The 20,521-nt window shown below is 42.8% G+C and overlaps 1 protein-coding gene across 2 annotated transcripts in view; it reads right to left on the bottom strand.

The window, feature by feature from the left end:
• The window catches only part of KDM5A (lysine demethylase 5A), an 84,236-nt gene that overhangs the window by 38,052 nt on the left and 25,663 nt on the right, over positions 1–20,521 (bottom strand). For both annotated transcript variants that reach the window (XM_030543128.1, XM_030543122.1), the window contains 8 exons: positions 17,862–18,020; positions 15,797–15,978; positions 12,461–12,623; positions 9,517–9,636; positions 8,496–8,690; positions 8,185–8,366; positions 7,577–7,701; positions 7,111–7,261 (listed from right to left, as the gene is read on the bottom strand). In XM_030543128.1, coding sequence (XP_030398988.1) covers positions 7,111–7,261; positions 7,577–7,701; positions 8,185–8,366; positions 8,496–8,690; positions 9,517–9,636; positions 12,461–12,623; positions 15,797–15,978; positions 17,862–18,020 — 1,277 coding nt within the window. The remainder of the gene's footprint in view (positions 1–7,110; positions 7,262–7,576; positions 7,702–8,184; positions 8,367–8,495; positions 8,691–9,516; positions 9,637–12,460; positions 12,624–15,796; positions 15,979–17,861; positions 18,021–20,521) is intronic.

The raw sequence follows: 20,521 nt of genomic DNA, 5'->3' as shown, positions 1-20,521 counted from the left end.
TGCTTTTCTTTACAAGGTAGGTGATTGGAATCCTATTTAAATAATGACTGTAGAACTGCCCTGCCAAGCTGCACATGCAGTCAAGAAGCTATCACAGTGGAGTTGTGATTAATAAATGCTGCTCTACAATTTAAGAAATAAGGACCCCCTGTGAAACGAGGCATAGATGTCAACTTTGAAGAGCACACCCTAACTCGTGAGGGACCAGGTAGTTTACTCAACTAGTGAATTTTCATGCAGTCTGCATCTCATTTAGAAAGTCAGAGGATACAGCCTGCCCCTTATACTTATTACCAAAAGGTACAAGAAGTCAAACTGATTTTAAAAAATGCTTTGTTCTGGAAACTTAAAAAATCGTAGTCCTGAGACCGTCCAGTGTGTGGAGCTTAGTTTCTGCAGGAGAATCATGAAGCTTAGACAAAAACACTGTTATTTGGTTTAAAATAAATTCAAACGACTTCTGGTAAAAATTGTGGACATAGCCTGAGCATAACTCTGCCCTTGTGAATCACATTATACGGAGGGCCAGACAAATCATGAATTTTGTTCACCCTGCTGACTAGTGTGGCAAGAAGGAACAGAGTGGCGGTTGGGACGGCTCTGCCTTTTATATCCTCTCTCTTTAGGGGGTGTGAGGGTGCACAGGAAGCACATGCAGCCTCAATGGACACTGCCAGCTAAAAGATTCTGGGCTTGCGTGCATGAACCTAAAGCAGGATCTGTGTAGATAAATGCTTGAAGAATTCTACTCTATGTTAGTTCCAGCCTCTCACGGCCCAATGGTCCCAGCAAAGATTGGGCTGCCACTATGTCAGATGCTACACAAATATATAAGATAGTCCCTGCCCTAAGAACTTATAGTCTTTTATTAAAAAAAGGACACCTTACAAGAAAATGAACAGAGCAAAGGGCACACATCTGGTTAGTAGTTCATTTGTTTTTAAATAAACTGATTCCTCTCCATCTGTTCAAACAGATGCCATCAAGACAGACAAATTTTGGCACTGTGATTCCATGTGCTCTGGGAATGCTCCTTAACCTGTATGCTTTGAGCAGAACTTAATTGCAGTTTTATTTTTTCTTATCAAATAAAATTGTGCTACAAGATAAACATGCAATTTTAAATCTAATGGATGTTAACTGGAAGCTGAATAAATCTGAAGACTTTGGCTAAGCAGAGTACTAATAATTACTAAATGATTGGAACCTCCAAAACCGAAATCCAAAAAGAAAACCAACAATTGAAGACTGGAGTACTGATTTTGTAAGCCTGGCCACCATGGGAAAGAGGAAGTTACTCTCCTTGTGCAGTAAAGATGGTGCTTTGAGATGTGTCCTTCTATGGGTCCTCCACTATAGGTGTATCTATGTGCCTGCAACTCTGACTGGAGATTTTAGATATCAGCGTCCGTTTGGCCCACACAAGCACTCTCCCTCCAGGCTAACTAGCGCTGCATAGGTGAATCACGTTCAGTTTCTTCTCCACTGCAGAGCCCCTATTGAGCATCCAAAGTAGAGGGGAGAAGGGTGGGCCGCAGAGCACCCGCAGGGACATACATTTGAAAGGGGAGGGACAAAGCTATCGGGGCTATGTTTGGAATTACACCAGACCCGGAATCGTCTCCATTTTTGCAGGTAAGTGCGATGAGTAGCCAATTTTCTACTGTGTAATAAAACTTCTTTCACCTCCTCAGAGAAGCAGATCTATATGTTGGAACGATGAAGCCATGCCTTGAGCCAGAAGATCTGTAGGCTGGGATAGAGGATTTGCCTGTCATACTGGGAGAGGAAGAGGAGTGAGTTGGAAAGGGATTGGTAGATACATTACTAGCTATGCCAGATATAGGTACCACGTTTGTCTCCGCCAGGTGGAAGTAGTCAGTATAACTTTTGCTTTTTCTCTCTTCATTTTTATCAGGACCTTCATCAGCAGAAGGAATGGAGGTAAGGTATATAGAAGGACTTTATCCCATGGGAGAAGGAGAGCATCTCCTAAGGAGCATTTCCCGAAACTGGCTCTGGAGCAATAGAGTGGGCATTTCCTGTTCAGGTAAATGGCAAACCAGTCAACTCCTGGAGCTCCCCAGTGAGAGAATATGCGGTGGAGCACAACTGGGTTCATTTTCCATTCATGGTCCTGTAAGAACTTGCAGCTGAGACTGCCGGCTGTTATCTTCCTGGCAGGTAAGCAGCTGATATGACAACATTATGGCAAATGCACCAATTCCATAGTTATAGTGCTTCCGTGCACAGGGAGACTGATCTGGTGCCCCACTGTGAATTTATATAGAGCACGCACACACGTTATGTTGTCTGTCGTGATTTTGTGTGGTGTCTTTGATTAGTGGAAAAAAGTGTGTGCGAGTATTTCTAACCACTCTTAGTCCTAAGCAGTTGATACGGAGAGTCAATTTTGGGGTGACCATTTGCACTCAACCTTGCAGTTGTTCAGGTGGGCTCCCCAACCTATTAGGAGTACATCCATTTTTAGAAAAAATGTTTGGGGTTGTGCGAATGGGACCTCTGCACAGACGTTCACTGGGTCTTTCCAACATTCCAGGGAGTGCTTGACCTTGGAGGATATTCATATTGATTTATCTAGCCTGTTCTTGATTGGTATGTAGACAGACCTGAGCCATGCCTGTAGACATGTCATGTGAAGTCTGGCACGAGAGATCAAAATGTGCATGCCGCCATGTGTCCGAAAAGCTGGAGACAATGTCAGGCTGTCATCTGTGGGATGGCTTTAACTGTCTCTATTAGTGTGGGCAGGGTGTGAAATCTGTCACAGGAGGAACGCTCTCGCTGCATCAAGATAGACCCCTATAAACTTCAAGCACTGTACTGGACTCAAGGTCAATTTCTGAGTGTTGATTTGTAAGCCCAGTTGTGTGAATGTTTATCATCTTGTGGGTGGCCTGTAGGGCATCGTTCAAGGAGCAGGCTCTGAGGAGATAGTCATTCAAATATGGATAAATCACGTTCCTCAAGGTGCACAGATGGGCCGCTACTATGGAGGAGACCTTGGAGAATACTTTGGGTGCGGATAAGAAGCTGAAGAGAAGCATCCCGTATTGGTAATGATCCAGATGGAAGATAAACCTGAGGAATGATCTGTGGAATGGTTGGATTGATACACTGAAGTAGACATTCTGTAGGTTGATGGCCGAGAACCAATCTCCCTGTTCCAAAGATGGTATAATCCAGGGGTTCTCAAACTGGGGGTCAGGACCCCTCAGGGGTCGCAAGATTATGGGGGGGTCATGAGTGGTCAGCCTTCACCCCCAAGCCCCACTTTGCATCCAGCATTTGTAATGGTGTTAAATATATTAAAAAGTGTTTTTAATTTATAAGGGGGCTCACACTCAGAGGTTTGCTATGTGAAAGGGGTTACCAGTACAAAAGTTTGAGAACCACTGGTATAATCACTGCTGGTGCAACCATCTCGAATCTTTGTGCCTTCACGTATTCGTTTAGTGCTCTTAGATCTAGTATGGGTCACCAATCTCCATTTTTCTTGGGAATCAGGATATATTGGGAATAAAAGCATTTGCCCCTGAGGTGCAAAGGAACTGGTTCTATGGCCCCGAGGCAGAGCAGGTAATCTACAGTAGAACCTTAGAGTTACGAACACCTCGGGAATGGAAGTTGTTTTGTAACTCTAAAATGTTTGTAACTCTGAACAAAAAGCTTTGGTTTACAACTGAACATTGACTTAATACAGCTTTGAAACTTTACTATGCAGAAGACAAATGCTTCTCTTGACCACCTTAATTTAAATGAAACAAGCACAGAAACAGTTTCCTTACTTTGTCAAACCGTTTTTTAAACTTTCCATTTTTTTTTTTTTTAGTAGTTTACTTTTAACACAGTACTGTACTTGCTTCAGTCTCTGCCGCTGTTTGACTGTGTACTTTTGATTCCAGATGAGGTTCGTGGTTGATTGGTCAGTTTGTAACTCTGATGTTCTACTGTATTTCCTGTCTTAGCAGTCTCTTGTGATAAGGGTCTCTGAAGGAGAACAGGGAGGGAGGCAAAGTGGATAGAGTACCCAATGGAAATGATTGCCAAGACCCATCATTCACAAGTTACGTCTTCCCAATTTCAGAGGAAAAGAGCAAGGTGACATCCAAAGAACATGGGAGGTCTGCAGGTCGCAGCTGATGTTGCGGGGAGTGGTCTCCCAAGGCCTTGACCAAGGCGTCAAAACTGATGTTTTGAAGTTGAAGACTGAGATGTTGAGGATTGAAGAGCTGACAGTTTGCATTTCTGAATCCTAAGGCCTCTCTCTATGGCTCATAGCCACATTCTGGTGTTGGGCACTGGAGCGGTTGGGATGGCTGGGAACTGAATTTCCTCTTCTGTCCCAGCGTGTAGATCCCTAGTGAGCATAGGGTGGCTCTGGAGTCCATTAGAGTATGGAGTAATAAATCAATCTTATCCGCAAAAAGTTTGACGCCCTCAAACAAGAAGTCCTCAACTGTGATGTGTACCTCCTTCAGCAGTCCTGAGAGGTGTAACCACAACACCCGTAGCATCATGACCATTGTCGACACTGAGCAGGCTGCTGTATCCACAGCATCTAGCACAGTCTGGAGTGCCATTCTCAGTACCAACTGCCCTTCATTTTTGATGGCCTGAAACTAGTCCCGCTGTGCTTCGGCAGGTGGTCAATAAATGCATTCAGTTTAGCAAAATTCATGTGGTCATATTTCACCATTAAGGCTTGGTAATTCGCAATTCTGAATTGTAAAGACACCGAGGAATAAGCATTCCTACCAAATAAATCAAGTATTTTTCAGTCTCTGTCATGAGAGGTGATGCTGGCCACAGGAATTTACCACATCCACAACAGAGTTGGATTGAGGGTGAGAAAAAAGGAGGGCACATAGTACTTTTTAATCAGTCCTTTTGCATGTTGGTGCAATAGAGGCTGGCATGTACCAAATGACCTTAACAAGAGCTAAAAGCACTTTGTTGACTGGGAATGTGATTCTCAAGGAGGAAGAGGAGGTATGCAATACGCTCAGTAGCTTATGGTGGGTATCTTTCACCTCCTCGAGAGGAATTTGAAGTGTGTATGCCAATCTTTTTGTTAGATCCAGAAATAGCTTTAAACCGTTCAGAATGCATGGTGGAGGGGGCATCACTGCCTTATCTGGGGCAAAAGAAGTAGCTATTCGTCATTGGTGTAACCTCCTCTTCAAGTCTGTCCTTTGGCTCCTCAAGTAGCCTCCTGAGATTCTGGGGCTCTGGATACAGAGGCTGATGGAGACCATCTTGATTTCTGGTGGGAGACATCAGACACCCGAGAAGTATGGTGCCTGTAGGTTGCCCATGTATCCTACTGTGGCCACTGGGGAAAAGGGCATGGGTGGTGGTACCCAAGGTAGCCATATCAAGGGTGTTGAAGCTCGGACCGAGGGTGCAACTGGGAGGGCTCTGGTGTGAGGCTAGTGAGTGGATATCCTCCTGGTCACTGAGTCCTTGCTGGATAGCAGTGGAGCCAACAAAAAGATTGGAAGTGAATGACCAGATGCTGGTGATGATTCCAGGGATCGAGAGGTGCTCGTTATCAGAGCCCTGGTACCAAGAAGCAGGACTCCAGAATCTTTGCTTTTTCAGCACATACTTTTAAAAATTAATAAAAAGTGAATAGAAAAAAAACCTGGTGCCTGACTCCACATTTTCCTTGAAAGTATTAAAAATAGCAGATTTGCTCTGCTTTAACTATTTTTATCTCTGTCTCTTACTTTTTTAAACTATTTTAAAATGTGAGAGAGAGAGAGAGAGAGAGAACTGGTAGTGACCACTATGTTTAGGTTGCCATTAGAAAGGATTCTTGAGAGTCTCTCACACCTGAATTGTTTGCAGGAAACCTGTGATATGGAGGATGTCAGTCCTCAAGCTACAGAAGCTGTTTTCTTTTTCCTTGAAACTCCTTTCAGCTTTGGCTAAGATATAAACTGCTGAAAGTTAACATTTCCCTTCCCTCCCTTGCATTCCTCAGAAAAATTCAGTGGCCTGCCAAATTAATAACTCCGGCTGATACCATCATTGCATCACTAGCAAGGTCGGAACATACAGGGAACACCTGGGTACTGCCGGAAGAGGTAGGCATCTCGGGGGCAGGACAGGGCAATATAGTATCTCTGATGCTGCAAATAAGCAGAGGACTGTTTCCCATTTCCACTGGTGTACTTGACTCACAATAATTTGCACTTACACTTTTATTTTGTTTAACCTTAAATTTTCATTACTTTTACATTTTTGTTGATCTGTCTCTTTCCCTGCAACCTCTTCCATGGTTAAGGTTGCGAATCATTCACAGAGGTCACGTAAGTCACGGCTTCTATGACTTTGTGACCTCCGTGAATTTTGCAGTGCTAGTGCGGCTGACCCAAGGACCACCCCAGCAGCTGGGGAAACCCAGGGGCCAGGCGCACCAGCTGCTGCTCTGGCAGCCCCAGGCAGCTGGTCGCCAGCGCTGCCCTGGAGCAGCAGTCTGGGACCAACAGTGATGGGGCCACAGGCCACCCCCAGCCTGCATCAGAAGCGTCCAGGGGGCCCTGGCTACCCTCTTCCCAGATAGGCGTTGGGAACACATGCCACCGCCTCCCGCTCCCCACCAATGGCAGGGGGCCCTGGACCGCCCCCAGCTGCAGCGGGGCCCCAGGCTGTCCCCCCGCACCCAGCAGCAGTCTTCAAGAGCGCCCCCTCCCAGCAGATAAGATTTAGTCACAGGTATTTTTAGTAAAAGTCATGGACAGGTAACGGGCAATAACAGTCATGACCTGTCCATGTGTGGCCTTATCCATGGTCATTGAATCCCTAATCAGCACCTGCATCCTCACCCCCACCTCCCTCATGCTTCCATAGTTCAGTACAAAGTTCAGCAGCTTGTTTGTCAGCAGAAAACATCTCAGATCTGTGAAAGTATGGTCCTCTACCACAGCATTCCTGCCAGTAACCTGCCACCCCACCATCGGAGAAAGAAGATGGTGGGTTTCTATCCAGCCATGCTGGAAGCCTCAGGGGCCTTCCACTTCAGCATCTGAGTGGCAGGAAAAGGGTATAAGATGACATACATTGAAAAGCTCCTGGCCTTACCTGTGTTTTTGCTTTTTGCTCAGAAGCAGCTGTGCCACCGAAGCACAGGTCTCTGCCTCTTTCACAGCATCTCTGAGCCTGCGGAAGAGATCATTCTCTGGATACTTCCTATCTTCAGCATCCTCCAACATCACTCTCAACTCAATCACATCTGCAATAATAGGATACAAGTAGTCTGTGAGCAAAAATTAACGCCATCTTAGTCTGTTTCACTAGTCCCCAAACAAGTTCCCAACATGCTACCTAGATCTGAAATGCACAGCAGCAATGAAAAGCATCTACCTAATATTTGTGCGTCTTTCAATTAGATCCATCTCTCCACTTCCACTAAGAACATCCCTCCTTTCACATAGCTGGAATATCCCACCTCAATCCAAAACCTGTGTCACTCACTGGAAAAATGGGCTCAACAAAGGGGGGATTCCCCCAAACAAACTACTACAGTGTGCAATTATGGAAGTCTGACCTTTCTTGTGGTTGAGGTTGGCAGCCAGTGCCTCTGTAACTCTACTGACCCAAGTGTCGTAGGACTGTGCTCTAACTTTCACTCCATACAGAAGAGAAGGGAGATCCTCTAATGGATACCGGTACCTGTAGATAAACAGGGGAAAAGTGCAACAGCATTAAACTTCCTGTAGTACATAGTATCAGAGGGGTAGCCGTGTTAGTCTGGATCTGTGAAAGCAGCAAAGAATCCTGTGGCACCTTATAGACTAACAGACGTTTTGGAGCATGAGCTTTCGTGGGTGAATACCCACTTCCTCAGATGCATCTGAGGAAGTGGGTATTCACCCACGAAAGCTCATGCTCCAAAACGTCTGTTAGTCTATAAGGTGCCACAGGATTCTTTGCTGCTGTAATACATAGAACATCAGTTTCTATTCAGAGAGATCAACAGATGAGGGTTAAGAAGCTCTATATTACACCAAGATTTCTTGGCCTCATGGGAAATGAGGCGGCTATCCCTGCTGGTTAGAAAGAGGTAGATAAAAACAACTGCTATATTTCACCATAAGTTTCTGGGTAACAAGACAGACTGCACATGGGAAAGGAAAGACAGGGAAACTTGTGTACCTGAGACACTTTTTCTGCATGGGACAGGGACACAAGTCAGTCGGATGATACAGGCATACAAGCCGCTCAGGATTACAAGAGCAAGTAAGAGCAGACAAGAAGCATGTGGTCCTGCAGGCTGCACACTGACGCTCATCATCTGGAACCAGTTCAAACACCTCCTCTTCCGACATCAGCACTCCCTGACAAAAATTTGACACTTGATAAGGACATGAATCAGAGAAACAGCACACTTTCTTTCAAGAAGTCTTCTATTAACCCTGCACCGCACCAACAGGATGAAAAGCAGGAGCTGCACTCATGGTACTCACCATCTGCACAACTGATTCCCTTAAGCGTGTTTCCTCCTCTGTCATGAGAGTCATTTCCTTGCAGACCATGGCAGCAAGCCCCACATCCAAACACTCTGGATCTGCGGCCATCTTGAAGATCAGCTCCTCATGGGAGAAGACGCAATGACGTCTTAGACGCCGGTAATGATTCACACACTGACGTCCAATGGGAAGCTAGGAAATGCCAAGCAATAACAAGGTCATTATTTGGGTGCATGTTCCAAGGGGCTGTCCCACATCTCCCCATTCTGCCTCCCTCAACAAGAGTTGGAAAAAGGCATACTTAGAAATACATCAACTAAGGAACAGTGTCTTTATGGACGTAACCAATTATAATGGACAAATTGCATCAGTTATTAAAGACAACGTCTCCAGAACCTACAGAATGAGAGCCATGCTTTGCATCTTTTTTTAAATATACAAAAAGCTAATGGACGTAGGTATATGGATTACTGAAGCCCAATGGGTTCATAGACTAAGCAAAAGGAATCTTATATAGCTAGTTACCAAAGTGAGCCCCGCATCTGTATCTAGCTATGCAGTGTCATGAAACAATAGGGGTTTAGAGCTAAAGCTTATAGCACTAAGAACTGCATTAACTGGCCAAACCAAGGGAAAGGGAGAACACAGCTGCAAGCATTTCTCTCTGGGGTTTAGCACAGTGGGCTATCTATTCTACACAAGGGCAGAAAGGACATCTGCATCAGAGAGCACCTCAGAAGCCCTAGCAGTTAACTGAAGTGTGAATTGTAAGGATGAGTTCAGACACATGCTTAAAAGAAAGCCAATATTCATAGTTGTCAATTAGAAGCTATTTAGAATTGATTTGTAAGCCCGTCAAAATGCATTTTCTGTGATGGAAACTCGAATGACTTAACCATAGCAGTGCCAGGTACTGCTGTAACATGTGAAATTACTATCCAGATAAACAAGTTACTAACATTCTCTTAATAAAGGCCAGCTAGCAGAGACATGGACAGATATGTGCAACAGAACGCACCCAGTCTGCAGTGCAGAAGTTCACGGCCTCAGCAAAGTTGTAGCCCTGGTTAAATCCGGAGTGATAAGCACGAGGAAAAGTCACAACAAACTCACCAGCGCACTGATTGGTCCTGTACACCTAAATACAAATCAGGGTGGGGGACAGGAAGAAGAAAACTGAGATCGGCAGCAGAAAGTTAAAATAATTCATAAAAAAGGACACCGTGAAACCATCTCCTTTCACCTGTAGGAGACAACAGGGAATTTAGCTAAGGCAGGATAGATTAGCAGGGTGTTTAACCTTTTGAAAATTAAATCCTCTTTGACAGCCTTATTACAAAAGGTTGAATAAATCCATCAGCAGTTAAGGCCCATCACAGGGCTTGTCCCTTTTGGGATTCAGGTAGGTAGTTTCTCTACTATCAGTTAGTGGATTGTCACTTAACCCTTCATACCACGAAGTTTAAAAGCCTCTGGGAAAAAGAGTACACTTTGCTTTGTTTGGACATCTGCCAGAGATGTAATTTAGCCTACTGAAAGTGAATGGTAGTAACTTAAAGGGACAATTCATATTTTACAAAAAAGTAGATTTTACTAAACCTGAGAAATAGAAATGTTTTCATTATATTTTTAAATTCCAAAGGAATTTAACTACCTTGTACCCCATTGCTACAATTTTGCATTGTAGAGAACCTGAAAATGAAAATGTTTAAAACAAAAGTGAATCTATGAATCCGACTTCACTGATTTTCACTGGCCAAGCTAACTAAGAAGCAAACAGCAAAAGCAGTGTCCAAGACTTTTGAAAATATTTTAGTTTTAATAAGCTACAACATCAATAGTAATGAAGGAAACGAAATCTGTTTACACAAGATTTTAAATTGACAATGTTCCATTAATTTAGTTCGTATTACAATATTTTCTTAATTCCAGATTAAAAAGGGAATGGACATATATATTGCTATCAAGAATAGCCACAGTTATAATTCATGCTAACAAAAATTTTCCAAGAGATACTAAACCTCAAGCTTCAAGACTTAAATCAAACTTAAACTGTTAGAGATCATGATGAGTCCTAATGTGGGCGTTGATTACCTCACATCTGCCTATAACAGGGTTTTTTACACTTCCCTCTGAAGCATCTGTTGCCGGCCACCCTCAAATACTGGACTAGTTAATGGTGACATTTAACCAAAGCCTAGTGGTTAATTACTATTTATTTATTGAATTTAGATATCTGGTTCTTCAACAGCTGATAACACAGGAACAAAAATCAAATAATTATGATGTAAGAACATAAGAACGGCCGAACCAGGTCAGACCAAAGGTCCATCTAGCCCAGTATCCTGTCTACCGACAGTGGCCAATGCCAGGTGCCTCAGAGGGAGTGAACCTAACAGGCAATGATCAAGCGATCTCTCTCCTGTCATCCATCTCCACCCTCTGACAAACAGAGGCTAGGGACACCATTCCTAACCCATCCTGGCTAATAGCCATTAATGGACTTAACCATCATGAATTTATCCAGTTCTCTTTTAAATGCTGTTATAGTCCTAGCCTTCACAACCTCCTCAGGCAAGGAGTTCCACAAGTTGACTGCGTGCTGTGTGAAGAACAACTTCCTTTTATTTGTTTTAAACCTGCTGCCCATTAATTTCATTTGGTGACACCTAGTTCTTGTGTTATGGGAATAAGTAAATAACTTTTCCTTATCCACTTTCTCCACATCACTCATGATTTTATATACCTCTATCATATCCCCACTTAGTCTTCTCTTTTCCAAGATGAAAAGTCCTAGCCTCTTTAATCTCTCCTCATATGGGACCTGTTCCAAACTACTAAATCATTTTAGTTGCCCTTCTCTGAACCTTTTCTAGTGCCAGTATTTTTTTTATTTTTATTTTTTTTTTTTTTTGAGATGAGCAGACCACATCTGTAAGCAGTATTCAAGATGTGGGTGTTCGATCAATTTATATAAGGGCAATAATATATTCTCAGCCTTATTCTCTATCCCCTTTTTAATGATTCCTAACATCCTGTTTGCTTTTTTGACCGCCTCTGCACACTGCATGGACATCTTCAGAGAACTATCAACGATGACTCCAAGATCTCTTTCCTGATTCGTTGTAGCTAAATTAGCCCCATCATATTGTATGTATAGCTGGGGTTATTTTTTCCAATGTGCATTACTTTACATTTATCCACATTAAATTTCATTTGCCATTTTGTTGCCCAATCACTTCGTTCTGTGAGATCTTTTTGAAGTTCTACGCAGTCTGCTTTGGTCTTAACTAGCTTGAGCAGTTTAGTATCATCTGCAAACTTTGCCACCTCACTGTTTCTCTAGATCATTTATGAATAAGTTGAATAGGACTGGTCCTAGGACTGACCCTTGGGGAACACCACTAGTTATTCTTCTCCATTCTGAGAATTTACCATTAATTCCTACCCTCTGTTCCCTGTCTTTTAACCAGTTCTCAATCCATGAAAGGACCTTCCCTCTTATCCCATGACAACTTAAATTTACATAAGAGCCTTTGGTGAGGGAGCTTGTCAAAGGCTTTCTAGATATGCAGTGAATACATTTGTTCTATATTACATTTTATTTACAGCTTTTTGAGGGTCTTTTTGCAAGAGGTTTCTCTCTTGATCGGATGAGCCACTTAAGATCATTTAATAGTGAGAACTCACTAGGGGAAACCTAACTGAATTCTGCTACATCTACACTCACTTCAAATTTCACACTGAAGTCCTTCAGCAGAACATTACCTCCTTCTACTGCAGCATGCTACAGAATTAGATGAAAGACCACCCCTTATTGATTAACTGGATCCGAGGGATCACCATAAGAGTTCTTAAAGCTATTCCAACACCTCATAAGGAAAATCTGTCACAAAGTGAAAGGTATATAAAACAGGCAGTGAGTTACATAGGTATGGAAGAAATTCTCATGTACTACTCACAGGCACACCATGTTCCATCAGCACATTGGGGTTCATGATGGTGACAAGCTGATGCAGGAGATCAGGCTGTGACTCAAACAGTTCAGGAGCCAACTCTCTCATCACCTCCTCTAGTTGTTCTGCTGCATGAGAGGGCACTCCATACCAGGTCTTCGGCTCTCCCCTGACAGAAAACATAGCCCACAATACACATTACCTAAAGGAAACTGAGGATGTCATCCTAACGCAAGGTGTGTCAGCTAAGGACAACTGCACCTGTATTTCCCCTCAGCAATGGCACCTACTCTCAGGCTTCCAGCTCCCCAGACGTTGCCTTTCTTGGGCGCAGATGTGCGTCTCACTCCATTTTGATCAGGGTATTTTCAGGTAGCACAGTTCCCTGCCACACTTTCCTGTGTTATTCCAAGCCAAGACAGGCTATTTAAGCACACCTGCTCACTTTCTCTTCAGAGATTTATAACAGTGATTGGAAACACTTATAAGTTACCACACAGTTCTTTCTATGCAAGCCTATTTTATTCTAAAGGTGGAAGCACTACAGAGAACACATTAAAAACAATAAAAGAGCCTATACACATGCTAATATGCTTACCAGAGATCACCTCAACCCTAATATGGGCTCTGGCTGGAGCAGTCCTTCCAGACTCCACCCAAGGGGTTTCTTTTGTGTTCACAAGTTTATCACAGCTTCAGCTCAGAATAAGCACATTCATAATGTTTAGCCCACTCTTTATACATCTCATGGGGTCTCAGATCTGGAGTTTCCAGAAGCAGGTAATTAGAAGACAATGGGTTTTCTTCCCCAGAGCATAGCTTCAAAAGGATGGATTTAAGTGGATCACATTTGCATCCCCCTTCCCCAGGTACTTCCTAGGAAATCCACTTCACAGGGATTGTTCCAAAAAGCCTTCTGAAGTTCCTAATACCTTCCAGCGATTTCATTAGTCAGTCTCCTAGAGAAGTTATATACATATAATTCCATAACACACACAATTGCATTTTTAATACAAAGGATCCCAAAAGGTATTAAACCTAATTCAATAAAGTCCATTTAGGATTCTGTCAGTGTTACACAAGATATGCTCCAGTGATTTTACCGAGCCTCCCACCGCTCTCCCTTTTCACGTGGCAAGAAACAACATTCTCAAACTCACTTTCTTCTTGGGCTAAAACAAACACAGTGTTCTAACTTGACAATTAAGTGAATTACCTCCAGAACACAATTCATGGCTGCATTTTCTACCATTATCTGACAGAGTACCAGCAGGCACTTTGCCACGAGAAGCCTAGGTGAGAAGACAGATGCCAAATATCATGTTCTTCAAGGAAAGGGTTCCTATTTTTTCCTCCAGACAACTGACTGGGTTTTATCAGACTAAGATCTTAACTGCAAAGCTACTTCCTAACACCACGCACTTACCCAGAACAGAGTTTAGGATGGGTGTGGAACAGCCCAAACTCTGACACTAGCAGAAGATTGCACAACTGCATCAGAAGTGATGACAACAGCACACAAACCTAAGCATTCCAGCAAGGAGATGCAGCCACCACTTTGTTACACATAACCAATTACTGGAAACCACTGTTCTGAACTAGAGAAAGACAGCTGACTTGGATACCTGTGGCGAGATTTATACACCTAGTGACAGGTAATGTGCCTAACATGTTAAATATGAAGGGGGGTTGGGACAAACAGAGTGAAATCCACTGATAAAAACTAGTAACTGCAAAACAAATTACTTGTCTTTCAAGTCTTAGCACCACAATGCTCTATACTGGCCTGAAAGCCCAAGAATTTGTCAATGGTTTTCTGCCACTCAAAATATTATCCACTAATTCAGAAGTGCAAACAACTCTGTCTAAATACCTCAATGTCTGTCTAGCATTCACTGTCTCAATACATTGCAAAATTATTCAGAAGCCAGCCAAAAAGCTAAGAAAAATAATGATTCCTGAAGTCTTCAGTGACACCTGCTAGTAGGACAGAACCAGTCCAACCCCACTAAGCAAACCTTCCCCTTACATCTGCCTGGGCTCTTGAAACTCATCAGCTGGCACCAAAGCGCAGCACAATGATCTGGCTCATGGTATGCTAAAGCCAATAACCGAACTCTAAACAAAACATATTCTGGGCTGTTGGTTACTAACAAACCTACTTCTCCAGAAAACTAAAATCACAGTTCAAAGGCAAGTTGACTGTTACAAGATGTACACACAAGCACACACTTTTCATTTAGAATAGGGGTGCTTCCCACAGCTTACCTCTGAAAACTGCTCCATTATTACTGAGCCTGGACATGGGGAAATTGCAGTATGAGTGGTCTGTTTGCAGTGAATCTGGTGGTTGTTTTTTAAATTAAAATCCAAACACCAAAACATTTTGGGAGAGCCTAACATCAAGTTAACATCATTGTGAGATTCTTATTTGGAAGCAGTGTGAGCACCACTACATCAATATAGAGCTGCTCAGCTATTTGCTCTCATGTAATATACCGTACATACTCGTTCGTTTAGAAGTCAACGCGCCAACATGGTTAGGTAAAAATAGCAAAAACTGTATGACCGATTAATAAGCTGACCTTACATTTCAGGGGTTGGCAAACTTTGGCTCCTGGCCTGTCAGGGTAAGCCGCTAGCGGGCCTGGACGTTTTGTTTACCTGGAGCATTCACAGGTACAGAGCCCCTCAGCTCCCTGTGTCCGCAGTTTGCTGTTCTCAACCACTTCCCACAGCTCCTGTTGACTGGGAACGGCAAACTGCGGACACTGGGAGCTGAGGGCTCTATGCCTGCAGACGCTCCAGCTAAACAAAACGACGAAGTATTAGATATTCAATCTGATGATTCCATAGAGTTTAAAATCATCAAATTTTGGTGTAGACTCATTTATAAGCCAACCCCCGTTCTTTGATGCGTCACTTTTTTACCAAAAATATTTGGCTTATGAACAAGTACTAACTTCTAACCTGCATTATAAAGTAGTTTATCATTCAGCCAATAGGATTGCTTGATTAGATGAGTGCACCACGACTTGCTAAGAAAGGATGTCTGTAGAACAGAATTTTCATTGTTACTGGTGATGGTGTTTAAACATCTACATGTAACCAAAGGGTTAACACTGAGGTGCCTTATACAGTGATATCTGCATCCATCTTTCCTATTAGTGTCAGTCTCATTCTAAGGAAATGAGCTGCTTATCTCTCTTATGGGCCTTTGGTCTCACACAAACAAACATAAGAATGGTTATCACCAGGTACGGGTATTAAATGAAGAACTGCATCAGTTAAGAGCAATCAGGGCAGTGCAAGGAAAGAGGGTGACAGGAAGAGAGATCATACCAGTGCAGGTAATTGATGGAATAGCTCCAGTGGTCCTCAATGTGCCAGCAGAAAGAGGAGAAGCACATCCCTACATACAGCCAGGGCACCTTCATGCCAGAGATATCTGCATTGATATGAGCGAGGACTGACTGTTCCAACACTGGCATGTTATTCAGGTTCCAACCAGAAAGTGCATACTCCTGCCAAAGAAAGAGAGAAAGCTGTGAAGTCAGAAGACCATTCAAAAAATTCTAACAAGCCTAAGGAGAAGGTAGCCCTCAGGATAAATGGAGCAGCCTATTAATTTATACATTAACCTTTGATTGGTATTCTGCCGTGCTGAAGCTTCAGAAGTGGGAAGTATTTCTTTATATCAGGCACTTAATCAAGTCTTCCAACTACTCCTTAGACCTTAATCTAGCAGGACTGCATTGAAGTAATTCTCTCATTAGATACTGGTTTAGATAGAAACCTAAACACGCTTAAGGTACTTTCACTTTTCCCTGTTCTTTTGCTCTAAGTAAAGCACTGGATTCTGCAAAGTGGGTGGCAAATGACATCTGCATGATATCCTGAAGACAAAATTAAAGCCTGGAACACACTTCAAAGAAATCATGAAACCCAAGCCTTACTACATCTTTATGAACCATGTTCTGGGAAATCAGTTACTCAAAGGCCCATTTTACTGCAGAATGATTTATCTTAACCTTCTTTACAAAAAACTGTTTGAAGGGTACATAAATAAAACAGGAGAACTCCCTCACTGTCCTTGCTAAGATCATAAAAACTGCCATACCCAGTCAGACCAGCGGTCCATCTAGCCCAGTATCCTGTCTCTGACATTGGTCAATGCCAGAACTACAGAGGGAGTGTACAGAATAGGGCAGTTGGAGTGATACAACCATCATTCCCTTCCAGCTTCTGGCAGCCAGTGGTTTAGTAACCCTGAGCTTGGGGTTGCCTCCCTGAACATCTTGGCTAACCGTCACTGATGGTCCTATCCTCCGTGAACTTAACTAACTAGTTTTTTAACCCAGTTATACTTTTGGCCACCACAACACCCCATGGCAATGAGTTCCACAGATTAACTGTACATTGTATGGAAAAATTATTTCCTGTGGTTTGAATTAAGCCTACTGCCTATTAATTTTATCAGGCAACACTAGTTTTTGCATTATGGGATAGAGTAAATAACACTTGCAGTGGTAAAAAAGTATAGAGGCAAAAGAACAAGTCACCACTCAGATGATCCCAAATTCACCTCTAACTACAGACATCTCAACATGCCTCCACCAGAAAGACAAAGTTAAGAACTGTGTTCATATATAACATGCCTCAAATGCTCATCATAGTTCCTTCACACTGGACCACATTTCAGGATGGCAGATGTACTGCAGGCTGTCATCAGCAACTCATATTGGCTAAAATTAATTTAAACAGAGCAGAAGCCATGAAAGGGTACTGGGATAACTTGAGTCCTAGTGGTTCTTTTCCCTTTGTTCTACTTATGATAGCATGGCATATGCTGTATGCTGTGAGTATGAGAAGATACAGATAAGAAAAACAACTGAAAACCAATCCGTTTAACTTATCCTCAATAGATTCTAAATATAGAACATCTGGATGAGAAGGCTGAGGTTCTGGTAGTTAACAGAAGATTGAACAGTTCATGAAAAAATCTTGTCAGACTCCTTATGCTGAGAACGGTTCAGAAATGCATGCAGAATACTGCCTTAATACTTTGCATTTCTATCACAACTTTCACCTGAAGATCTAAGCACTTTACAAAGATTAACCCTTGCAACAACCACGCAAAACAGGTGCAGACTGCAGCAAGGAAAAATAATTTGTCAGTCATAGTAAATCAGTGACTGTGCCAGGAATGAAACCTAGGTCTCTTGACTCTAATCCCCCTGCTTTAGCCTCCAGATCACATTTGCCTTAAAGAAATGTTGGTACATTGTAAAAGCTATCACTATTTTCCTTCACAAAACTGCAAAAATCCACATCAATTTCAGTCCTAAATGAAGTGCAACTTCCTGTTCTGCAAAGTTTGGGTCAGTTAACATTTCCCTGTTCACACCTCCTCTTCTGGCATCATCTTTCGACGGCCATCCTTCACAGGGAAACCACTTCCAAAGTCCTTGGATGAGATATCAGCCCCATATTCCACAATGACATCCTCCTCAATGCTGCTCACCAGTCGCCAGAACTCCTTCTCCACCAGCTCAGTGGGAACCATCTGTAAAGACAAAGGCATTCCAGGGCATACAGCATTATCCCAGGGTTAACAAAACAAAACAAAACACCCAAAACTGATAATGTACCTTTCCCAACACCTCACAGATCAGACATTAAATCCAGTCTCCTCCCACACCACACGAGAATCAAATTCCATGGAAATCATATGATTTTTTTTTTTTTTTTGGCCATTTCTTACACCTTATCTACACAAAATTAAATTGACCTAACTTGGGTCAACATACAGCTACCACAGTAATTACTGGGGTTTTTCATGTCCACACTACCCTCCTTCTGTAGGTGGTGCGTGCCTGCACTGACTTAAGTGGGATAGTGTGGGGGACTGACAGTTGTCACCCCCAGGAGGGCAAGGAGAGCTCCAGCTGTCAGCCCTGGAGGCTGACAATCAACAGGCAATGTAAATAATGCAGTCTACATGGACACTGCGTCATCCTAACTACATCGACCTAAGATCTATTCCTCTTGCTGAGGTGGAGTTGTTAGGTCCATGTAGTGTGCCACTCATATCAGCAGCAGCAACATTGTAGTGTAGATGCTTACAGGGTTAGGACAAGGTAAGGAGCCTTACAGGCTTACCAGGTTTTAGAAGCAGTATGTCACATTGTGTAGGAAGGAGTAGGTGGAAAAAAAGGTAGGATGATAAAGTGCAAAGTGCCCAGATATATAGTTCTAGTTAGAAAAATAAACAAATAGCCCCATAATTCTGTAAGAATAAAAGAGTGAGCAAAATGCCCTGCACTCCAGATGTGTCCATTAAGGACTACTACGTCATGCTATGGGGTAATTTTTCACATAACACAGAGTCAACCTGAAGAACTCCTTGCCAGAAGGAAGGTTATAACAGGGTTTTTAAAAGAATTAGATAAGTTCACGGAGAATAGATCCAACAATGGCTATTAGCCAGGATAGACAGGGATGGTGTCCTTAGCCTCTGTTTTGCCAGAAGCTGGAAGTGGGCAACAAGAGATGATTACCTGTTCTGTTCAGTCCCTCTGGGGCACCTGGCACTGGCCACTGTTGGAAGACAGGAACCTGGACTAGGTGGACCTTTGGTCTGACCCAGTATGGCCGTTTTTAAGTAATTTTATCGCCAGGCCAGGTTATGCACATACCCATCAGAAAGGAAGACAGCAACCACAACATATCCAATAATTCAACTGGGTCTTCAGAACAGACTGATACTCGCTGAACAAAGAACCAGACTGTGCATCTATCACAACAAATTGGATAACAGTTGCCCATTTGGCTCAAGCTGACCAATGTCCTTTTCCTCCAACCCCTAAGCTCTCAGCCACCCACAGATTTATAAGAAATACAAGAGGCACAAAGATTCTTTGTTTCTGCTTCATCAAGGGTGCTCCTTTCCAAAAAGGAAACTATTCACTAATTCTGGAGTGTTAATGGGATACCATAAACTTAATCACATTTGTCAGAAACTTTTTTTAATCTATCATTGCTGAAAGTAACACTGACATTATTTTTTAATATTGGCTTTTCTACGTGCTTATCACCACAGTATTTCACAAACATTAATTTAGCTGCACATACCCTATCAGCTAAGGAAGTACTATCTCCATTTTACAGATGGAAGAAACAAAGCAGAGAGATTGTGTGTCCTGCTCAAAGTGTTATGCTACAAGAAATCTACAGCAGAAGCAGTAACAGAACCTAGAGTTTCCATTTCAGTCCTGTGACTGAATCACAACTCCATCCCTAGATTATTACAGCAAAAAAGATTACTGGGGAAACACCTCTCTCATTTGAGGGCTCATATATTGTGTATTACACATTTGACAGATCTTTCGGTATAATCAGACCACAGTCCGTTTCTCCAGTTTGTATGGCTCTCACACACAACATAGGAGACATTTTTATAAACAAGAAAAAGTAGTTTTTAAAAATAAAACTTGATAAGAAGCTGAGGGCAGAGGTATCTGAAACTTGTTAAACCGGCTAGGGTAACAGAGTATACTGGGCCCTTTAAGACCAAGTGCTACTAATACAAATCTTATAGAGCTCAGCTCTTTAAAGATCATCATGCTGGGCGACAGTCCCCAGGAGCGACTGACAAGCAATGTAGTCCCAGAGGCTCATGTGATCATGAGGGTGGGCAGTCAAATGACTGAACTATACAAGAAGCCTATGGGTCAGTTAAGAAGAGGGAGGGTAGGACTTAGAAGAAGGCTATCCAGAGTACAAATATCTGCAAGGAGCAGAAGGTGACTGCAGAGACCAGGAAGTGAAAATTGAAGGGCTCTCCATCAAGAGAACATCAAGTCCAGAAAGTGGGCTGTAAACAAGAACAGAGTTCATAGAATGGTCTCAGGATGAGGTGAAATAAGGAGGAAAGGCTTGAGGCAGCACATCACTAATAGGAGCTCAAGACCCAGTGGGATTGGTTTTGCTTGGGGGCTTCCAGCAAGGGACAAAGTCCTCCTTTCAGCCCTGCATCAGCTGGTTAATCCTAGTGAAGACCACTGA

The sequence above is a fragment of the Gopherus evgoodei genome, chromosome 1, assembly GCF_007399415.2.
Source record: "Gopherus evgoodei ecotype Sinaloan lineage chromosome 1, rGopEvg1_v1.p, whole genome shotgun sequence".
Lineage (NCBI taxonomy): Eukaryota > Metazoa > Chordata > Testudines > Testudinidae > Gopherus > Gopherus evgoodei.
This window is presented reverse-complemented; position numbering and strand designations above follow the sequence as displayed.